Here is a 21,704-nt window from a genome sequence, read left to right on the forward strand (position 1 = left end):
TATTATTTTTTGTGTATACTGTCAAATTGGATCTGACTGGTACAGGAGGAGATTGCCCCTCCTTCTACAGCAGAGCATCTGGTGGACTTGAACTGCGTACCTCTGGGATTGCTGTGCAGCTTCTTGCCACTAGGCCACCAGAGCTCCCTTGGTGAGGATTTTTGTAATCTACCTTGAAGTCTGTATTCTTTGATCTTCTGCAGTAGGTGCTTCAAGTCAAGTCTTCTTCACTTTTTTGGGCAAAATGATGTCATCTGTTGATGTTGTTGTTATTGTTTGGTGCTGTAAAGTCTCACCCATAACAACCCTATGAACTACAGATCTGAACTCTGTCCTAACCTCACACTTCCTAACATACTAGAGTCCATGGTGGCAGATACTGTGTCCGTCCATTTAGTTGAGGGTCTTCCTCTCCTTCACTGTCCTTCTGACTTTCTGAGCATCATATCCCTCTTTGTTGTTGTTGCTGTAATGTGCTTTCAAGTCGCCTGAAACTCATAGCAACCCATGTACAAGAGCCTTAAAACCTGCTTTATCCCATGACAATCTTATTGTCTCCGACACACCTATCCCCATCACCCCAGTGACTTAATCAGTCCATCTCATCAAGGGTCTTCCTCTTGCGCTGTCCCTCCACCCTCCCAAGCATGATGTCCTTCTCCAAGGACCAGTTCCTCCTTGCAACATGTCCAGAGTATGTCGGATGAAGCTTCAGAATCCTTGCCTCCAAGGAGCAGCCTGATTTCACCCCTTCCAGGACAAACCTGTTTGTTCTCTTAGCAGTCCATGGAATATTCAGTACTCTTCTCCAGCACTAGAGCTCAAAAGCATCAACTCTCTTTCTATCATCCCTAGTCATTGTCCAGCTCTCTGATGTATAACAAGTGATTACAAAGACCATGGCCTGTATCTAACTAAGACTAAGTCGTCTCCAGACTGACGTTGTTGCTCTTCAGTACTTCATACAATGAAGTATGTGAGGCAAAGCTTTATCATCTTTGCCTTCAGAGAATACTCTGGCTGTACTTTCTCCAAGACATATGTGTTTGTTCTTTTGGCAGTCTGTAGAATGTTAAGCATTCTTCTCCCACACCACAGCTCAAAGGTGTTAATTCATCTTCTGTCATCCATATTAATTGTAGAGCTCTCAGATGCATAGCAAGTGATTGGAAGGACCATGGCCTGAATAAAACACACCTTACACTTCAAACTGACATCATTACTCCTCCATAATTTTGAGAGGTTCCTAACTTCAGACTTTCCTGGTGTAATACATCTCCTGAGTTCCTTATACCAAGGGTGTGGATCCAAGTAAGATGAAGGTGTTGACAGTGTCATCTTTTTTCCATCTATCGTGATGTGACCTAGCTGTCCAGTGGTAAGAATTTTTTTCTAGACATTGAGATCTAATCCATATTTTAAAAGCTGTATTCTTTGATCTTCTGCAACAAGTACTTTATGCAAGGTTGTGTCATCTGCATAACACAGGTTATTGATGAGTCTTCCTTTAATCTTGATGCTACATTGCTCTTCATAGGGTCCAGCTTCTCAAATAATTTGCTCAGCATACAGATTAAATAGGTATGCAGTTTCAGCTTTATCCTTCATTACCATTGGCTCATGCTTATATGGTGCTTCCTGAAATTAAGTTGCAATTAGAGGTACAAACTACTTGGAGAACATTGTTCTAATTGGTACTGCAAGCTATGCCACTGGTATGCCAAATGCCACAAGGGTTACCCATGGTGGACAAGTTTTAGTAGAGCTCCCAGATTAAGAAAGACTAAGATTCAAGATTGACCATTCCCATCTTAAATAACAAGTCTCTGAAAACCCTAGGAATTGTAGAGTAATGTGGATAGTTGTAGTATTAGGAGAGCCCAAATTGGAAGTCAATTGAAATGAAGAAAAATAATGGCAAACATCCTTTAGTAATTGGAACATGAAATGTATATAGCTTAAATGTTAGAAAACTAGACATTGTGAAAAATGAAATGGTACACATGAACATCAACATTCTAGGCATTAGTGAGATGAGATGTACTAGCTTTGGCCACTTTGAATCAGATAATCACATGGTATAATATGCTGGCAATGAAAACCAGAAAAAGAATGGTGCTGCATTCATAGTAAAGTAATATTCAAGTTCTGTCCTGAAATACAGTGTTGTGATAGGTTATTATCCATATGCATACAAGAAGACTTGCTAATATGACCATTATTCAAATATATGCTCCTACATCTAAAGTCAAAGAGTAAGATAGACTGAGTATGCTTTCACAATGCATTGGTTATTGGTGACAGGAATGCAAAAGTTGGAAACAATGAAGAAGGAATATAGTCAGAAAACATGGACTTAGTGATAGAAAGGAAGCTGGAAATAGAATGATTGAATTTTAAATTTTCAGAGATTTATGTTCTTGAGAGATACTGGTCTATGATTTTCTCTTTTAGTAGTGCTTTTGCCTGACTTTGGTATCAGAGTTACAAATACTTCATAGAATAAATTTTTTTAAAAAAGTCTATTTCTTTTTAAAATTCTTATTATTAATTTTAATGAAAATTTACTGAGACTTTGGATTTCCATTCATTCATTGTTGCACTTTTCTCCCTGCTCACCCCTCTCCCCCAGTTCTCTCTTCTCTTTGAAAAGTAACTTTCTTTCGTTGTTATACAGTTCCTCCCCCCACATAGAATAAATTTTGTCAGGTTCCCTCTTTTCTTTGTTCTGAAATAGTTGTGTATATTTGGTGTCAGTTCTTCTTTAAATATTTAGTAGAATTCATTGATGAAGCCATATGGGCTAGGACATTGTACTTGAAAGAATGGAGGGACAGCCCAGGAGAGGAAGACCCAGGATAAAATGAATTGACTCAGTGAGGGAAGCAATGGGATTAGGTCTGTTGGAGACAATGAGATAGGCACAAGGTTGGGCAGGTTTCAGAGCTGATGTACATAGGGTCGCTATGAGTCGCAGGTGACTCAAAGACACATAACAACAGATCTCGCCAGAGGAGATTACCTATCTTTCTCCTATGGAGCAGCTGGTGAGTTGGCAGTACAGCTCCTACCACTAGACCACCAGTGTTCATGTTATTGGGAGGGACCAGTCCCTGGAAAAGGACATCATTCTTGATAGAGAGGGTCAGTGGAAAAGGAATGAGCCAGGTTGCCACAGGGGCTGCAACAGTGTCTAGCAAGGATTGTGTGGATGGCTGAGGACTGGTCGTGTTTCATTCTGTGGTACCAAGGGTTGCTGTCAGTCCAAACTAACTCGAGGGCACCAAGCAACACCAAGTAATAAAGTTTATTTAACTACAGAGCTGCTGCCACAGTGTGATTATAGTATACTTCAGTAGGATAACCTGGTGAGTTTTAGTTCAGAATCAAATTAACCTAAAACTGCCAGAATTACATAATGATCTTTTTTGAGTTGTCTGATAAATTAGAACTAATTGTTTATAAACTATTGTTTATAAAGAAGTCAAGATTAAAAGGCTGGGCAGCTGTTTTTCCTTTGCCTAGTACTGAACAGTGGACCTGACTTTTTGAAAGGTTTCTGAGCTCAGTCATTATATGGTACGCTAAAAGAGGCTGGACCCCGGGAGGGCCACCCTACCAAGCTCAGGGAGCTGCCTTAGTTGTTCCTGTTTTACCTTTGTGTTACAGACAGGTCACAGCTCTCTTTGATGAAACCATACAATTTATCTCTGACTTTCAGAATCATTAGCTAATTTACAATAATCAGGGAACCAGAGATTTCCCCTCCCACATTCCGAACTGATTACTATTGCTTCATCCACCTTCCTTTGCTTATTGTGGCCAGAGGTTTGTCCACAGGTGCTCTCTCTGCTGGTTTATATACAGCTCAACACTTGCAGATTATGCCTCTGCAACTTTGTGTTGTTTTGCCCACATTGGTTGAAAAAAGTGTCTTTGTACAAAGTTCCTTATAATTTGCTTAAGGAGGCTGTAGTCTTTCATCTTCTGACACTAGCTTTAAGGGCAAAGCACAAGGGCAGGCAGGCCCTGCCGTCCATATTAATTTCTGCCTCAGTGATTTCAATCTCCCATGGATTTTGGCCATCACCAGTATGGTACTTAGGACACATCACTTTAAATTATCCCAAGATATTCTACAAATAGCATGGCTTGAAACGCAGAGTACTGTGCAGAAGAAAGCCATTCTAGAAATTCCTGTTGTTGTTAATGTGCCATCAAGTCTCTTGCGACGCATAGTGACCCTATGAACAAGAGCCCTAAATGCCGTTCTATCCTGTGCCAACCTAGCCATCTCAAACACCCTCATTCTCATCACTCCACTCACAAAATCGATCCATCTCGTTGAGGGTCTTCCTCTGCTGCACCGCCCCTCCACTCTGCCAGACATGATGTCCCTCTACAAGGACCAGTCCCTCCTTGCATCATGCCCAAAGTATGTCAGACGAAGCTTCAGAATCCTTGACTCCAAGGAGCATTCCGGCTTCACCCTCTCCAGGACAAACCTGTTTGTTCTCCTAGCAGTGCAAGGTATATTCAACACCACAGCTCAAAGGCATCAATTCTCTTTCTGTCATCTCTATTCACTGTCTAACTCTCTGATGCATAGCACGTAATTGCAAAGAACTATAGCCTGGATCAGGGACACCCTAGTCTCCAGCCTGTCGTTGCTCTTCAGTAGTCTTTGAGAGGTCCCTCACAACCGACTTTCCTAATGCAGTTTGTCTCTTGATTTCCTGGCTGCTGTTACCAGGAGTATTGACTGTGGAGCCAAGTAAACAAAAACTGTTAACTATCTCAATCTCTTCACCATCCATACTGATGCTTCCAATTGGCCCAGTGGTGAGAATCTTTGTTTTCTTGATGTTGAATTTCAATCCACATTGAAGGCTGCAGTCCTTGACCATCCGCAGCAAGCACTTCAGGCCCTCCTCAGTTCCAGCAAGCTGGATTGTGTCATCTGCATAACACATTCCTTCTCATACAGCCCAGCATCCCGGATGATCTGTTCTTTATACAGATTGAAAAGGTATGGAGACAGAATACTTCCCTGGCAGACCCCTTCCTGATTTTGAACCAAGTAGTGTCTCCTTGCTCTGTTCTGACAACTGCCTCCTAGTCCAAGTATAGGTTTCACATAAGCACAATCAAATGTTCTGGGATTTCCATTCTTCTCAGAGTCAGCCACAGTTTGTTGTGGTCCAAACAGTCAAAAGCCTTTACATAGTCAATGAACCACAGATAGACATTCCTTTGGTATTCTCTGCTTTCTGCCAAGATCCATCTAACAATAGCTATAATATTCCTTGTTCCACGACCTCTTCTAAGACCAGCCTGCACATCTGGCAGTTCTCTGTTGACATATTGCTCCAGTCATTTTTGGATAGTTTTCAGCAGAATCTTGCTTGCATGTGACATTAATGATATTGTTTGATAATTTCTGCAATCTGTTGGGTCACCTTTCTTTGGAATGGGAACAAATATCGATCAGTTGGCCAGATGGCTGTTTCTCCAGATTTCTTGGCACAACTTAGCACATCCAGGGCAGCGTCTGTTTGTTGAAATATGTCAGTTGTTTTTTGCCAGTTCTTTCAGAGCAGCTTGAACTTCCTCCTTCATCACCATAGGCTCTTGCTCATATGTTATTTCATGAAATTCTTCTGTGTCAGCCAATTCCTTCTGATACAGTGACTTTGTGTACTCCTTCCATCTTCTTTTAATGCTTCTAGGATCATTTAACATTCTACCCAAAGCATCCTTAAGTATTGCCACTTGTGACAGAAAGGAATCTAATATAGGCTTGTTAAAGCAATTAAAATAATATATAAAATATAAGTACCCTCCTCTCATATCCTTTTTCACTTTTATCTTCTGACTTCATTTTCTAGAAGTACTAACCGTAGGTAATGTTCTGGTATTACTCTTTCTGGATATTTTCAATTCATCGCGAATACAAAAAATTTGTAGGACATGTTTGTTCTTTTAGGTTCTCTAGAGAGGAATGATGCTTTCAAAGCTGTTGTTGTTAGGTGCCATAGAGTCATATACAACTCATAGTGATGTTATGAACAATGGATCTGAACCCTGACCTGTTTTGTGTCATTGTCATCGTCTCTGACATACTCAAGCCCATTGTTGCCGTCATTCTGTCAGTCTGTTCCTCTTTTGCCGATCCTCCACTGTGCTCGTTGGAAAGGCATGATGTCCCTTTCTAAGGAGTAGCCCCTCTTGAAAACATGTCCAGAGTATGTGAGACAAAGCCTCACCATCCCTGCCTCTAAAGAGTACTCTGGCCGCATATTTTCGAAGATATGTCTCTACTTTTTACTGTCTGTGAGATAGTTGGTACTTTTCTCCAGTAGTACAACTCAAAGGCATTAGGCCAAAAAGAGATTTTGAATGGGAAAATCCTAGGTAGCAAGGGAAGAAGCATTTTAACAGTTGAACCTTTTGTAAGAAAAGGAATAGAGGTCGCCCTGCGAGGGTCGGCACGCTGGGTATATTAGGAGACCGCCGCCTGGATGACACCGCCAGAGAACCGTTGATTTTCCTAGTTCCTCTCTTCCAGCCTCGGATTGGTTGTCGGGATGGCCTGTGGAAATCAGAGAGAACTTGCCCGCCAGAAAAACTTGAAGAAAACCCAGGAGATTAGCAAGGGAAAAAGAAAGAGGACAGTTTGACTGCCTCTCAGAGAAGGCAGAGGGATTCAGAGATCATGCAACAAAAGCAGAAGGCAGCTAATGAGAAGAAGTCTTTGCAGACCAGAGAAAAATGAAGACAAGCTAATTTGGAAAACCTGGGTGCTATTGCCAACTAGATGTATCATACACCCTAAGATCAAGGTTTTGCAGAGTGAACAAACAGTCATTACATATATTATCATTTATCCTTATAAAACAGTCTGTTTTAAACTTTACCTTTTGATCTGATTTAGTGTGATGTTTTAGAACTCCTCTTTGAAAAATAAAACACCAACCATGCATGTAAAAAAAAAAAAAAAAGGAATAGAGTGACTTTGGGGCAGCTCAAGATACCAGTGCTTACCTGTTTCTATTTCCCTGTGTGTCTATTCAAGACTCAAATACCTGGAACCGAGTTCCTGTGCATCCTGAGAGGTCATATAACTATCAAAAGGGAAAGTTGTGTTTTGTGTGTGTGTGTGTGTGTGTGTACCATTGCATTGGGACTGACCCATAGGTAAGCCCTCCTATGCATTTTCAGAGGCAGTAAATAAGGAGTTGATTACCTGTTTTTCTCCTGCAAAGCAACTGGTGGATTCAAACTATCTCCCTTTGCATTAGTAGTGCAATTATTGACCACTAAGCCAGCAGAGCTTCTTAAGGGAAAGAAACGTGGGTTTATGTACACTGTCAGAATCTCATAGAGTTAGGAGGTGCAGTTTTAGAAAGGATGGCATTCAAGTATAAGCTCAGAATGTCAACTATTTTAACCCTGGATTCTTGCTTCCCTCTCCAGGAGGAGACGATCGTCGAGTTCTTTTATGGCACATGGAACAAGCCATCCACTCCAGAGTTAAGCCCATTCAACTGAAAGGAGAGCATCATTCCAACATTTTCTGTCTGGCTTTCAACAGTGGAAACACTAAAGTATTCTCTGGAGGTGAGAGGAAGGGGAACTTCTACCTTGGGAAATATACTATGCTTGAATTTTAGAGAAAAGGAAGTTAACTCCTGTTTTTCTCTCTTTGGTGAGCCATGGTTCTCCATACCTTGTGTTTTCTGTATTATATATAATAGCAGTTTAGATGTATTAAGGCTTTAAGATAACCATATGTATTTTCTTCCTTCTTTTCCTTCCTTTTCATATTCAAGTTTTTATTTTCAGTTATGTAAACTATTTAAAGTCAAAGAGTATTGTGAGTGTAGTATTTTTTGGGGGGCCCTTTGATGAAATAAAGATAAATGCAAGAGGGGAAAAATGACTAAAACCTTCCTGATCATTTAGAATCACAAATTTATCAAATTGTACAAGGTATGTGGCTCAAATCCACCAGCTGCTCTGCGTGGCAGAAGGATGGAAGTCTTTTTCCCATGTGATTAACTATCTCTGAAAACCTGCTGGAGGGTCAGCTATGGATCATTTCCAATTTGACAGTACACAGCAACAAACAGCAATGATGTTTTAAAAGAATGTAAAGAGGGGACTTTCAGGAACAACAAAGGCTTGGATGATCCCCATCCCCTGAAACACTTGCCCTGAAATAAAATTTAAACCTTAAGCTGAATATATCCCCAGAAATCATCTTTCAATTAAATAGTAATTTAGCTTGAATTGGAATTGACTCATATATGCCACTCTAGTTGGCTTTCAGAGTCTATTAATTGCCCAAGAGGCGATTGCTCATTTTTTTCCTCATAAAGCTGGTGAACTCGAATCATGTGCCTTTAAGGTGATAGTGCAACTGCTTACCACTAGGCCAACAGAGCTCCTAAGTGTGTATAACAGCCAAATTTCTTTTCTTTAAATATATTTTTATTGTGATATGAATAAGTGAAGATTTACAAAGCAAATTAAACTTTCATTTAACTATTCATATGCATTCTGTAAGATTATTTTCAATTATTATTGGTGACATCGAGTCAAGTACGACTCATAGTGATCTTATAAAACAATGTATATGAACCCTGTCCTATCATATGACAACCTCACAATGTCTGGCACTCTCAAACCCATTGCTCTAGTCACTTGTCAGGCCGCCTGATTGAGAGCCTTACTCTCCTTTGCTGTGCCTCCACCTTTCCAAGCATGTTGTCCTGCTCTAAGGAATAGCCTCTCCTAGCTACAGGCCCAAAATAAGTATGATGAAGTGTAGCCATCTTTGCTTTTAAGGAACAGTCTGAATTCATCTTCTCAGAGGCATGTTTGTTTGTTCTTTTGGCAGTTCACAGGATATTCACTACTCTCTTCCAACACCACAACTCAAAGGCATCAGTTTTTCTTTATTCATTGTCCAGCTCTCAGATATATAGCATGACCTGAATCAGATACATCTTAATTCTCAAACTAACATCATAGCTCTTTAGTAATCTGGAGAGGTCCCTATGACTGCAGGTGCTAAATATATTTATTGTGGCTCTAAGATGAAGTCGTTGACAGTTTCACTCTTTTCTCCATCTATCATGGTGTCACTTACTGGTCCAGTGGTGAGAATTTTTGTTTTCTTGACTTTGAGATGCAATCCGCATTGAAAGCTGCCATTTTTTATCTTCTGTAGCAGGTATTTCAAGTCCTCAGTTTCAGCAAGCAAGGTTGTGTCATCTGCATACCAGTGAATCTTGCTCCAATCCTGATATCATATACCTCTTCAGAGAGTCCAGATTCTTGAATAATTTGCTCAGCATACAGATTGAATAGGTATTCAGAAAGGATACAATCCTGATGTGTGCCTTTTAAAAAAAATTAATATCACATGTAAGCAAAATGATAAAGAGCATTCAAAGACATCTAGAACAGGACATAGACAGGGAACTGCCAAATGTTCAAGCTGGATTTAGAAGAGATTGTGGCACCAGGGAATCCTGCCTGAGCAGAGAATACCAGAAGAATGTCTGTTTGTGCTTTGTTGACTACATATGGTGTTTGACTGTGTGGATTACAAGGTATAGCTAAAATTGTGAAGAATGGAATCACAGAACACTTAATCATGCTTATGTGAAACCTATACCTAGACCAAGAAGCTATTGTGCAGTGTAACACTGTTGTTAGGTGCCATCATGTTGTCTGCATCTCATAGCATCCTTGTGTTAATTAGCTCTGAAATCTGCCCTATTCTGAGTCAAAGTATGTGAGAAAGAGTTTCAATATCCTTGCCTCCTGGGAGCAGCTTGTTTTCACTCTTCTCCAGGACAAATCTGTTTGTTCTTCGGGTATTCCACAGGATGTTCAGCACTATTTTCTGGCATTACAATTCAGGCATTGATCCTACTTCTGTCATTCTTTGTTGTTATCCAGTTCTCTGATGTATGTTGTTGTTGTTATGTGCCATCGAGTCGTTTGCGACTCATAGCGACCCTATGTACAAGAGCCCTAAACGCTATTCTATCCTGAGCCAACCTTGCTGTCTCAAACACATTCATTCCCAGCACTCCACTCACAGAATCGATCCATCTCATCAAGGGTTTTCCTCTCCTGCGCCGTCCCTCCACTCTCCCAAACATGATGTCCCTCTCCAAGGACCAGTCCCTCCTTGCAACATGCCCAGAGTATGTCACACAAAGCTTCAGAATCCTTGACTCCAGGGAACATTCTTGCTTCACCCTCTCCAGGACAAACCTGTTTGTTCTCCTAGCAGTCCATGGTATATTCAATACTCTTCTCCAGCACCAGAACTCAAAAACATCAATTCTCTTTCTATCATCCCTATTTACTGTCCAACTCTCCGACACATAGCACGTAATTGCAAAGACCATAGCCTGGATCAGGGACACCCTAGTCTCCATCCTGACGTCATTGCACTTCAGTACTCTTGAGAGGTCCCTCACAGCTGACTTTCCCAATGCAATTCGTCTCCTGATTTCCTGGCTGCTGTTACCAAGAGTGTTGACTGTGGAGCCAAGTAAACTAAAACTGTTAACTATCTCAATCTCCTCACCATCCATACTGATGCTGCCAATTGGCCCAGTGGTGAGAATCTTTGTTTTCTTGATATTGAGCTTCAATCCATATTGAAGACTGCAGTCCTTGACCTTCTGCAGCAAGCACTTCAAGTCCTACTCAGTTTCAGCAAGTCGGTTTGTGTCATCTGCATAACACAGGTTGTTGATGATTCTTCCACCAATCCTGATGCCACATTCCTCCTCGTACAGCCCAGCATCTCGGATGATCTGTTCTGCATACAGATTGAAAAGGTATGGAGACAAAATATATCCCTGACAGACCCCTTTCTTGATTTTGAACCATCCAGTGTCTCCCTGCTCTGTTCTGACAACTGCCTTTTAGTCCAAGTATAGGTTTCGCATTAGCACGATCAAATGTTCTGGTATTCCCATTCTTCTCAGAGTCAGCCATAGCTTGTAATAATCCACACAGTCAAAAGTCTTTGCATAGTCAGTGAAGCACAGATAGATAGTCTTCTGGTATTCTTTGCTTTCTGCCAAGATCCATCTTACATTAGCTATAATATCCCTAGTCCTATGACCTCTTCAAAATCCAGCCTGCACATCTGGCAGTTCTCTGTTGACATATTGTTCCCAACGTTTTTGGATAATTTTCAGCAGAATCTTGCTTGCATGTGATATCAATGATATTGTTTGGTAATTTCCACCCTCTGTTGGATCACCTTTCTTTGGAATGGGAACAAATATTGATCTTTTCCAGACATTTGGCCAGCTGGCTGTTCTCCAGATCTCCTGGCACAATTTAGTGAGCACATCCAGGGCAGAAATCTGTTTGTTGAAATAAATCAATTGGCATGCAGTCAACCTGGAGCCTTGTTTTTTGCCAATTCCTTCATAGCAACTTGAACTTCCTCCTTCATCACCATAGGTTCTTGCTTAGATGTTATTTCATGAAATTCCTCTGCGTCAGCCAATTCCTTCTGATACAGTGACTCTGTGTACTCCTTCCATCTTCTTTTTATACATCCTGGATCATTCAACATTCTACCCAAACTATCTTTAAGTATTGCCACCCGTGGCTTGAATTTGTTTTTCAACTCCTTTAGCTTAAGAAACGCTGAGCGAGTCCGGCCCTTTTGATTTTCTGACTCCAGCTCACTGCACATTTCATTATAGTATCTTGCTTTGTTTTCCCGAGCTGCCTTTTGAAATTTTCTATTCAGCTCTTTGATTTCTTCCTTTAGCTTTAGCTTTTCGGCACTCTAATGCAATATTCAGAGTCCCATCTAACCTCCATCTTGGTCTTTTCTTCTTCTTTAGCCTTTGTAATGATCTTTTGCATTCTTCATGGACGATTTTCTTGATAACCTCCCAGAGCTCATTTGGTCTGCTCTCATTGGTGCTCAAGGCCTCAAACCTGTTTCTGAGATGGTTTTGAAATTCAAGTGGGACAGACTTAAGGTCAAATCTTGGTTCCTGTGGACTTGACTTAATTTTCCTCAACTTCAGCTTGAATTTGCATATGAGTAGTTGATGGTCTGTCCCACAATCAGCACCAGGCCTGGTTTTCACTGTTGATAGTGAGCTTCTCCAGTGAATCTTTCCACAAATTTAATCGCTTTGATTCCTATGCCTACCATCAGGTGAAATCCATGTGTATAGCCTACATTTATGTTTCTTATAAACGGTGTTTGCAATAATAAGTAAATAATTGAATAAATCATTGAATGTGCAGAACTCTATCATTCTATCTCCAGCCTCATTTCTCTCACCGAGCCCATGTTTTCCAGCTACTGATCTTTCTTCCCTGTTCCCAACTTTTGCATTCCAGTCGCCCATTATTATTAATGCATCTTGATTGCATGTTTGATCAATTTCTGACTGCAAAAGTTGGTAAAAATCTTACATTTCCTCTTCTTTGGCTCTGGTTGTTGGTGCATATATTTAAATGATAGTGGTATTCACTGGACTTCCTTGTATGCGTATGGATATAATCCTGTCGCTCACTGCATTGTATTTCAGGATAGATCTAGAAATGATGTATAGCAAATAATTATGAAGACTGTGGCTTGTATCAGGTGCATATTAGTCTCCAGACTGATATTGTTGCTCTTCAGTACTCTAGAAAGGTCCCTGACATCATACTTTCCCCAATGCAGTTTGTCTTTTGATTTCCTGACTACTGTACCCCCAATGTAATCAGACTTTTCAAACCTCCTCCCTTTATTTCTGATTTTCATTAATCCTTTTATACCTCTCTTTGTCTCTTTCTTTAGTGATACCGTTCTGTTCTGTTTATCCATTTATTGTGTATTATTTTTTCCCTTCACCCATCTTAATATGTAGCTAATATTTTTATTCCTTACTGCCTGCCTTGCCATTTCTGTTAACCATCAAATGTATTTCTACTGTGTGTAAATGTTTCTTTACCTTCTTTGACAATGGTCTTACACAATATTTGTCCTTTTAAAACTGGCTTAATTTATTTAGTGATATGTGCATTTTATGAATTTTTTATTGTTTTCCAGTGTTTCATAGTACTTCCTTGTGTAAGTGTAGATAATAATTTCTTTATGCATTCATCTCTTGATGGGCATTTGCATTGTTTCCATCTTTTTGCTTTTGAAAATAATAGTGCAGTGAACATGAATGTGTGTAAATCTGTTGCTGTGACAGCTCTTATTTCTTTGGGATATATATTTAGTAGTGGGATTACTGGGTCAAGTTGTATTTCTATTCTCAATTCTCTAATTCTGCTTCTGTCTGCTTTCTTTAGTGGTTCCACTGTTTTATAGCTCCACCAGCAGTATATTAGAGTTTTAATCTCCACACTTGGGCCAGCATTTGTAGTTTGATGTCTTATTGAGCTTTGCCATAGTTGCTGGAATGAGAAGATAACTTAGTTGTTACTGTGATTAGGGAGCTCTGGTAGCCTAGTGGTAAATAGTTGTGCTGCCAACACAAAGGCAAGCAGTTAGAATCCACCATCTTCTCCACAGGAGAAAGATGGGCAGTCTCCATCTGTACTATTTACTGCCTATGAATACCCACTGGAGGGCCGGTTATGCGTTGCTTCTGACTCGGTAATACATGACAGCAAAAATCAGGAGCTTTGGTGATATAGTCAGTAGGCAAGTGTTGTTAGGTACTGTTGAGTCAAGTACGACTCATAGCAAAAATGAATCTGAATCCTGTTCTGCCTTGTGCCATCCTCATCATCTCTGCCCTTCTTAAGTCCATTGCTGCAGTCATTGTATCAGTTCTTTTCCTTATGGTTCTTTCTCTCTTTTTGCTGACCTTCCACTTTTCCAAGCATGGTGTTCCCTTCCAAGGAAAGGCCCCTCCTAACAACATGCCCAAAGTATGTGAAACTAAGTAGACTAACCTGTAGGCGGCACCTCTCTGGGAGAGTCTCCACAGAAGAAAGATAAGCAGTCTCTTCCTGCGATAAGAAGAAGAATGGATGTCTTTGAGTTGTATTACTGGAGAAGAGGATTAAATATCCTATGGACTGTGAAAAGAATAAGCACATATGTCCTGGAAAGAGTGTAGGCAGAGTGCTTCTTGGAGGCAAGGATGGCAAAGCTTCAGCATTTACTTTAGACATGTAGCTTGGAAAAGCTATTCCTTGGAAGGGAAAATCATGCTTGGAATGATGGAGGGTCAGCGAAGGAGTGGAAGAACCCTAATGAGATGGATTGACACAACGATTTTAGCAGGGGGCTCTGTAGTGTTTTATAGATGATGAGGATGGCACAGGATAGGGCAGGGTTCAGGTTGCCTGTTCATAGGGTTGCTATGATCCATACTTGACTCAGTGGTGCCTAAAAACAACAAAACCTGCTGGAAAGTTAGTTATGAGTCAGTCTTCCCATGACAGCAATGAGTAAACAGTGATCTTGAACATGCTTTGTGTTTTTTGGCCATTTGAGTGTCTCCCCCCCTCCCGTTTTATAATTCGATTTTTTGTTATTTTCTTGCTTAGTTACTGAAGTTTCCTGTAAATTTTAGAGATGAGGGCCTTGTCTGTGTGATGGTGATAAAGAACACCATTGTATCTTCTGGTTCCCAATGGAGATACTTTTAATCTTTCTCTGCTGAGAGTAATTATATTAAATAATTTCCTTTCTATTTTTTATTGAGTGTTTTTATCAGGAAAGGGTGTTGAATTTTGTCCAGTGTTTTTTCTACATTAATTTAGATAATCATGGGGCTAATGTTCTTTGTTTTATTGGTATGTGGTAGATTACACTGATTGCTTTTCTTTTTTTTTTTTCTATAATTATATTTTATTAATTTTCATAAACATTTACAGAGATTCTGGGCTTCCACTCATTCATTGCTGCACCACTCTCTCCACCCTCCTCCCAGTTTGTTCTTGTCCAAATGCCACAGTGCTTGTCAAAGCCAGTTCTGATTAATCTTCTTTGTCAGTGTATCCTTTGCCATTCCCTATCACTCCTCCCTGAGAGAGACTTCACCCTGAGTCATAAGGAAAAGGGGACGGCGTATTCTCTTAGCTACTTCCTGCTGAAAAGGGACGCTGTGGGTTTCAGGGTGCAGATCTTCTCTCACTACTCTAAAGGGCCCCTTTGGCAGTAGGAAACACATAGACTATTATGGAGATTGATTTTGGAATTCAGATGCACTCTTATTGATTGTGCTTGGCTGTACATGTACATATCCTTCAAGATGTATCATGGGGGTGTTGCAACCTAGAAGACACGAATTTGACTAACAAGTTATAGGTACATGAGTCCAAAAATTATGGAAAAGTAAAAGAAAAGATTCTTTCATTGTTTTACAAACACTCCCCCAGGTCCCCTCCACCATGCAGCCCTCGCTCTAGTCTCCTGTGATGACAGAGATACCCAGTTACATCTCTCTTTTAGACGGTTCTCTCCCTCCTCTGTTTCAGTGCAGTATACATTATTGAACCCATCTTACTCAGTCTCTCCCCAACCCCAAGGACAGTCCCATTCTACAACAGTGGCATCATGTAATATTTGTCCTTTTGTGACTGGGCTATTTCACTCAGCATAATGTTCTCCAGAGTCAACCATTTTGAATAATATTGCATGAGTTCCTTGTTTTTTAATGCAGCATAGTATTCCATTGTGCGAATATACCACAGCTTCTCTAGCCATTCGTTTGTTGATGGGCACTTAGGTTGTTTCCAACTCCTTGCTATTGTGAACAAAGCTGCAATAAACATGGGTGTGCATATATCTGCTTGGATGTTGATTGCTTTTCTAATGTTGAGCCATCCTTGCCTACCTGTTATGAATCTTACTGATCATAATAAATGATTATTTTAAAATATGATGTTTAATTATGTTGGTAGGATTTTGTTGAGTATTTTTGGCAGAATATTAAATGATCCAAGAAGTATTAAAAGAAGATGGAAAGAGTATACAGAGTCATACAGAGTACCAAAAGGAATTGGCAGACACAGAAGAATTTCATGAAAAAAACATATGAGCAAGAGTCTGAAGGAAGAAGTTCAAGCTGCTCTGAAAGAATTGGCAATAACAAGGCCCCAGGAATTGATGGTATACTAATTGATATATTTCAGCAAACCGATGCAACCCTAAATGTACTCCCCAAGTTGTGCCAAGAAATCTGGAGGACAACCACCTGGTCAGCTGACTGGAAGAGATCTGTATTTGTTCCCATTCCAAAGAAAAGTGATCTGACATAGTGTGGAAATTATTACAATATCATTAATATCACATGCAAATAAGATTCTGCTGAAGATTATAAAAAAACAACTGGAATAGTACATCAAAAGAGAACTGTCTCAAGTGCAAGTTGGTTTAGAAGGAGTCGTGGTACTAGGATATTGTAGCTAATGTTAGATGAATCTTAGCTGAAAGCAGGGAGTAACAGAGGAATGCCTATCTGTGTTTCATTGACTATGCAAAGATGTTTGACTGTGGGGACCACAACAAACTGGCTAACTCTGAGAAGAATGGGAATCCCAGAACACTTGATCGTGCTTATGTGAAACCTGTACTTGGAACCAGGAGGCAGTCGTCAGAACTGAGCAAGGAAACACTGCATGGTTCAACATTAGGAAGGGTGTATACCAGGAATGTGTCCTATCTCCATACCTTTTCAATCTATATGCAGAACAGATTATCCAGGAGTTTGGGCTCTGTGAGGAGAAATGTGGCATCAGGATTAGAGGAAGGCTTATCAACAATCTGCATTATGCAGATAACCTAACCCTGCTTGCTGAAACTGAAGAGGACCTTCTGCAGGGACTACAGCCTTCAATATGGATTAAAGCTCAACATAAAAAAACAAATATTCTCACTACTGGGCTGATTGGCAGCATCATGATGGATGGTGAAGAGATTGAGATTGTTCACAGCTTCAGTTTGCTTGGCTCCACAGTCAACACTTTTGGCACCAGTAGCCAGGAAATTAAAAGACGTATTGCATTGGAAAAGTCTACTGTCAGAGACCTGACCTCTCCAAGAGTACTGAAGAACAATAATGTCAGTCTAGAGACTAAGGTGTGCCTGATACAGGCCATGGTCTTCACAGTCACTTGCTATGCATCAGAAAGCTGGATAATGACTGGGAGTGATAGAAGGAGAATTGATGCCTTTGAGCTGTGGTGCTGGAGAAGAGTGTTGAATATACCATGGACTGCCAGTAGAATGAGCATGTTTGTCCTGGAGAGGGTTAAACCGGGATGCTTCTTGGAGGCAAGGATTCTGAAGCTTCATCTGACATACTTTGGACATGTTGCAAGGAGGGACCAATCCTTGGAGAGGGACGTCATGCTTGGGAGGGTTGAAGGGACAGCACAGGAGAGGAAGACCCTCAATGAAATGGATCAACTCAGTGACTGGAGTAATGAGGGTAGGTGTGTCAGAGACAATGAGATTTGCACAGGATGGAGCAGGGTTTAGGGCTGTTGTACATAGGGTTTCATTAATCGCAGGTGACTTGATGGCACACAACAACAACAACAACAACAACATGCCCATGTGGGATATTGGTCTATAATTTTCTTTTTTAGTAATGTTTTCACCAGCTTTGGTACGATGGTTATGCTTACTTCATAGAATAAGTTTTGTAATAATCCTTCCCCACCCCCATATTATGAAAGAATTTATATAGAATCAATGTCAAGTCTCAGAATGTGTGGTAGAACTCATTAGTGAAGCTGTCTAATCCACATTGGGACTTTTTTAATGACCTGTTCAATGTGTTCTTTTACAATGAATATTAAATTTTTTCTTTCTAGTTTAGATATTGTCTAAGTTTCTAAAAATTAGTCTCCATTTCCTCTAAATTTTCAACTTTTTTGGAATACAGCTTTTCATACTTTTCTGTTGTTACTTTTTTATTTGTTGGCTTTGTTGTGACATTACTCATTTCATTGTTTTTTTTTCCATTTCATTGTTTAATCATGTTAGTTACATCGTCTTTTATTCTGTCAAATTTGTTACTATCAATCCTTTCAAAGAACCAACTTCTAGTCTTTTTCTCAAAAATATTATCCATGAAGTATACAAAAAGGTCATTATAGAGACAAAGGGGGAAGAAAAGACTGAAGCGGATGTTGGAAGAGACTGAATATTGCACTAGCATGCTGAGAAGCCAAAGCAAAGGGAAGAAACCAGAATCTTAAGGGCTGAACTCGCTTGGCCTTTCTTAAGCTAGAGGAGCTGAAGAACAAATTGAAGCTTTGAGTTGCAGCTGCAATCCTTAAGTATGCTGTAGGCCGAATATTAAATGACCAAGGAAGCATCAAAAGAAAATGGAAGGAGTATAGAGCCCCTGTACCAAAGAGAATAGGGTGACACAGAAGAATTTCATGAAACAACATATGACCAAGAGACAGTGGTGGTGAACGAGGAAGTTCAAGCTGCTCTGAAGGAATCGCCAAAAAAAAAAAAACCACAAAGCCCCAGGAGTTGATGGAATACCAGTTGACACAGTTCAACAAATAGATGCAGCCTTGGATCTCATCAGGTTGTGTCAAGAAATCTGGAGGACAACCACCTGGGCAACTGACTGAAAGAGATCTATATTTATTCCTATTCCAAAAAATGGTGATCTGACAGAGAGTGAAAATTATCAAACAGTATCATTAATACCAGATTCAAGCAAAATCCTATTGAAAGACATTAAAAAAACTACTTAAACAGTACATTGACAGAGAATTATCAGAAATATGTACTGGGTTTAGAAGAGGCCGTGACACTAGGGATATCATCGCAAATGTCAAGTGGATCTTGGCTGAAAGTGTAAAGTACCAGAGGAATGTCTGTCTTTGTTTCATTGACTATGCAAAGGCATTTGACGGTGGTAGATCACAACAAATTGTGGCTAATCTTGAGAAGAATGAGAATCACAGAAAATTTGATTGTGCTCAAGCAAAACCTGTATTTGGTCCAAGAAGCTGTTAGAACAGAGCAGGGAATCAGCATAGTTCAAAATCAGGAAAGCAGAGTATCAGGGATGCATCCTGTCTCCATACCTTTTCAATCTGAATGAGGAACAGATCATTTGAGGAGGAATGTGGCTTCAGCATTGGAGGAAGACTCATCAACAATGTGAGTTATGGAAATGACTCACCTTGCTTGCTGAAACTGGGGAAGGCCTGTAGCATTTGCTGCAGAAGGTCAAGGACTGTAGGCTGCAATACAGATAGAAGTTCAGTATCTTGAAAAAGAAGATTCTCACTACTGGGCCAGTTGACAACACCATGATAGAGAAGAGAAAGAGCTTGTTAATAGTTTCAGTTTGCTTGATTCCACTCTTGACACCAGCAGTCAGCAAATCAAAAGACATTGTATTAGGAAAATGTGCTGTTATGGACCTCTCCAGAATGCTAAAGAGCAGTGATGTCTGTCTAGAGACTAAGATGTGCCTGATCCAGGCCATGGTCTTTGCAGTTACCTGTTATGCATCAGAGAGCTGAGCAATGACGAAAGAGAACAGAAGAAGAATGATGCCTTTGAGTTGTGGTGCTGGAGAAGAGTATTGAACATGCCATGGACTACTAAGAGAGAACTAACAGGTCTGTCCTGGAGAGTGTCAAGCCAGTCTGTTCCTTGGAGACAAGGATTTTGAGGCTCTGTCACATACTTTGGGCATGGTGCCAGGTAGTACTAGTCCTTGGATAAGGACATTATGATTGGAAGAGTGAAGGGACAGTGCAGGAAAAAACCCTGGAGGACAACAAGAGCATGGAAACAGCCCAGATGTCCAACCACAACTGAATGGATTGAGAAATTGTGGTACATTCAAACAATGGGTGGTTTTTTTTTTTTTTTTTTTAAAAATCTCAGGAATTTCAGTCACTTCTATGTTAATTCCATTTGATGATACCTTATATGATACTTGACCTTCAGTTTCTTCCTTTTTGTTTTTTTGTTTTTCTTACAGATTAGTATTAAAGAATTTCTCCTCCAATTTATTGTAGTACATTGCTTCAGATTTACTCCTTTATCCTTCCAATGTCTTAATCTGTTTCTTAAATTTCATTCTTAATATTCTGAATTTCAGTTTGCTTCTCATTTCCATTTATTTTATGTTGTTGTTTTTTTCTTTCAATAATTCTAGAATTTCGTTTATATTTTCCTGGGTTTTACCTATGCTTTCCTCAGTGTGTGTTTTTAATCTGAAGACATTTACCTTTCATTCTTTTGAATTCCTTATCATGAAGTTCTAGTAGTCTTTCTTCCTCTGAAAGACTTTCAGATTTTGTATTTTGGTCTCTTTTTTGGTTCCATTTTGTCCTATTATTTGACTGTTTAAAAGTTAATTCTTGTGTCTCAGCTACTGTTTTGGTGTTTCCTTTTAATTGTTTCATTTAGCTGTATCTGAGCAGAGCACGCGTGCACATGTGCACACTCTAGTTGTGTAGCTTGGTAGTTTAATTCTTAGTATTTTATCTTGTATCTCCTGGTGGACGTGATAGAGGAGAGAGGTGTGTGTGCTTTTCTTTGTTCCTGTAGAGCAGTAGAGAGCATACTGCCCTGTCGTTGCAGTCTTTCATCAATCAGGTGGACAAGGAGCTGGTCTTTACTCTTGCCCAGTGGGTAAATCTGCAGGGAATGTTTGTGTGGCTGAGGGTAATGTTACTACTATTTGTTTCTCCAGTGGGAGAAAGGAAATAAAACAACAATAAACAAAAGTAAGATTGGACAGTAAAAACAAAGCAAAACAACAAAAATCCCGGACAAACCACGAGAACAAAAGAAAAAAACACACACCACCATTTAAAAAGTGAAGAGAAATGAACGGTTAGTGTTGGAGTACATAGTCGGGTCAGTGTTTCTGCTCATCTGAAAGATGCCTGACGTGCCAAGATAGGAGCTGTACCACAGGAGTACCTCTTTTAGTCCAGTGGTCATCAGAGTGTTGGGCACGCAGCCTGAGATCCTGAGATCCCATTTCTACTGGCCTAGGACCTAGGATAATCTCCTGACTAGAGATGATGTCTCTGCCACTCTAAGGGGTGGTGGGTGCAGGCATAGTATCCAGTCAGACAGCTAGCATGAAGAGACAGTCACTATCAATCTGAAATGCCCAAGGATGGCACTCTCTGAGGAGGGTCCACTGCCTCGAATGTACATGCAAGGTGAGTTATCCACAAGGATGTCCAGTGAGAGGAAAGGAGCCCAGTCAGAAGTGGTATCTTCACTACTCCAGGTGCCATCTGCAGGCCAGGCATGGTGCAGTCGGCCTGCTTCTGGAGAGGTTCTGAATATAAAATTTTGTGCGCACTTTTAGAGCCGGATACAAAATGGCATGAGCCTGGCTTCCAGAAGACCTAGAACACTGCCAGCCACTTGGTTCCCTGAAGTGTATGGAGAACAAGTAGAGAGATCAGCCTTTTTTGTCATCAGTCAATTGTTGATGTGGACATGCCTGTAGTCTTTAGTTCCTGTGCTGGCTGGATGTTCAAAGTGGCCGTGCCTCACTGCTCATAATTTTGTGCTCTGCCTGTCTCCTTAGTCAGTGTTTTAATTCAGTTTCTTCTTTTACTCTGTGTTTAAGCCACTTCTTAATCTTTCCCTTTTAACCTCAGGGTTTTAGAATCTTTTCTTGTGTTGAAGAGGGTCTAGGCTGCTGTATGTAGTCATACATCTTATCTGG

General features: G+C 40.3%; 1 protein-coding gene across 1 annotated transcript in view; it reads left to right on the plus strand.

Moving 5' to 3' along the window:
- Positions 1–21,704, plus strand: part of DCAF5 (DDB1 and CUL4 associated factor 5) — a 166,116-nt gene that overhangs the window by 41,487 nt on the left and 102,925 nt on the right. The window contains 1 exon segment of the mRNA XM_006903692.1: positions 7,477–7,620. Coding sequence (XP_006903754.1) covers positions 7,477–7,620 — 144 coding nt within the window.

The sequence above is a fragment of the Elephantulus edwardii genome, unplaced genomic scaffold (assembly GCF_000299155.1).
Source record: "Elephantulus edwardii isolate Elephantulus edwardi_28Jun2011 unplaced genomic scaffold, EleEdw1.0 scaffold00037, whole genome shotgun sequence".
Classification (NCBI taxonomy): domain Eukaryota; kingdom Metazoa; phylum Chordata; class Mammalia; order Macroscelidea; family Macroscelididae; genus Elephantulus; species Elephantulus edwardii.